Source organism: Cryptosporidium hominis (genome assembly GCF_000006425.1).
Source record: "Cryptosporidium hominis TU502 chromosome 8 CHRO018061, whole genome shotgun sequence".
Classification (NCBI taxonomy): domain Eukaryota; phylum Apicomplexa; class Conoidasida; order Eucoccidiorida; family Cryptosporidiidae; genus Cryptosporidium; species Cryptosporidium hominis.
In genome coordinates, this window is record NW_666626.1 from 1 (window position 1) to 1,712 (window position 1,712).

At 22.8% G+C, this 1,712-nt stretch overlaps 1 protein-coding gene across 1 annotated transcript; it reads right to left on the reverse strand.

Annotated features, from left to right (window-relative positions):
* Positions 1-97: 97 nt before the first annotated feature.
* Chro.80153 (hypothetical protein) lies at positions 98-1,681 on the reverse strand. Its single annotated transcript, XM_659960.1, has 1 exon — positions 98-1,681. The coding sequence occupies one exon, from the start codon at positions 1,679-1,681 to the stop codon at positions 98-100; it is 1,584 nt and encodes a 527-aa protein (XP_665052.1).
* Positions 1,682-1,712: the final 31 nt, after the last annotated feature.

Consider the following 1,712-nt stretch of genomic DNA (forward strand, 5'->3'; position numbering starts at 1 on the left):
AGGAAAATGATTCCTAAAATCTTTCATCAGGGGCTAAATCGTAGCCCATTATATTCCAGTTTTGAAGTCGTTTTCCAAAATTAATCAACCAAAATAATTAAATATAGGTTCCATGACCTGTATCCATTGAAGTATTCATAAAAAGTAGAGAATTATTAATAAAAGGAATAATAATCTTTCCATTATGTTTATCATTAATAAATCTCATAAAAATTCCAAAACAATGAGAAACTACATCTTCAATTATTGTTAATCGATCAATCCATTTCTTATAATGTTTAGAAACAAAATCTTCATATATAGTAATCCTTTTAGATAAATCTTGGCTTTCTTTGGTTAAAATCTCAAATTCTTGTTCTAAATCTGCCATTCTCTCTAAGTTTGTGTTATGAGTCTTGGCTTCTAAGCTAGTTATTGTATTAAATAGATTTTCATATCTTATTTTATATTCATCATTATCAAGTAAAATATCAAATAGAGTTAAATGATTAGAAGAATTATTTTTTGAAATCTTTTTAATACCTCTTTTTCCTACTTTAACTTCATTATCTTCTAAAATAGTATTCTCTTTCATTTCTTCTTCTCCATGATTTAATATTTGATTATTATAACTACTCAAGTTTGATGAATATTTTAATGTATTATTCATTATTTCTTTAAATTGTATATTTTCATATTTAAGAAGTCCAAATTCAGAGGATACTTGACTAATCATTTCTAAACAATAATCAGGAATCTTCTCACAATTAACTGATGAAGGTTTATTTCCACTTATTATAAATGAAAAGAATTTAACACCTGGAACATCAGAAATATGATTATCCCAATTTGATCTATTAATTTTATCATTATTACAATCATTTTGATCTTGAGATTGATTATTTTCACATTTACCAATTTTATTATAAATAAATTCATAAATATTTTCATTTGATTTATGATTAGAATTAGAACCTTTGTTAAAATCATTATACTTTAATCTCTTATAATATTGACAATAAGTTGAATAGTATTGAAGATAAGAATCTATTGAAGCCTTTCTTTTAATATCCAAATTAGATATAATTTTATCATAATCTTCATTAACTTGATTCATTTCTAATTCAAATTTTCTTATTTCTTCTTTTTTTTGAATAATTTCTTTTTGAAATGATGAATAATTAGTATTTAATTGAATAACTTTTTCATTCAATTCCTTATTTTTAGTAAAATCTTGAGTAGAAATTTCTAGAAATAGTTTATTAATTTTGTTTAATTCATTAAATATACTGGTCTTAAAAATGATAGAATCTGATAAATCATCCAATGGATTTTGACCCATAAATGCAGACTTAATAAGTTTTTGATTTTTTAATTTGATTTCTGATTCATTTGGTGTATTTTCCTTCATATCTTTTTCAAGATTAACAAGTTTTTTTTTCAAACTAGATATTTTCTCAAATAAAAAAGGAACATTACTAATACACTCAGTAATCATATTAAGTAGAGTAGTTTCTCCATCGTATTGTTCCTTAAGCTCTTGAAAAGTATTATAGGATTCTTTAATCTTCAATTCTAACTGTTCAATTTCAATTTCAACTGAACTTTTTTGATGATTAACTTGCTCAATTTCAAAGTTTTCTTCTTCGACTATATCTTTATTTAATAATACTGTATTCATTTTATCTCCAAGATTGATCATTGATATAGTTTTTGAATTTGATTAATATATA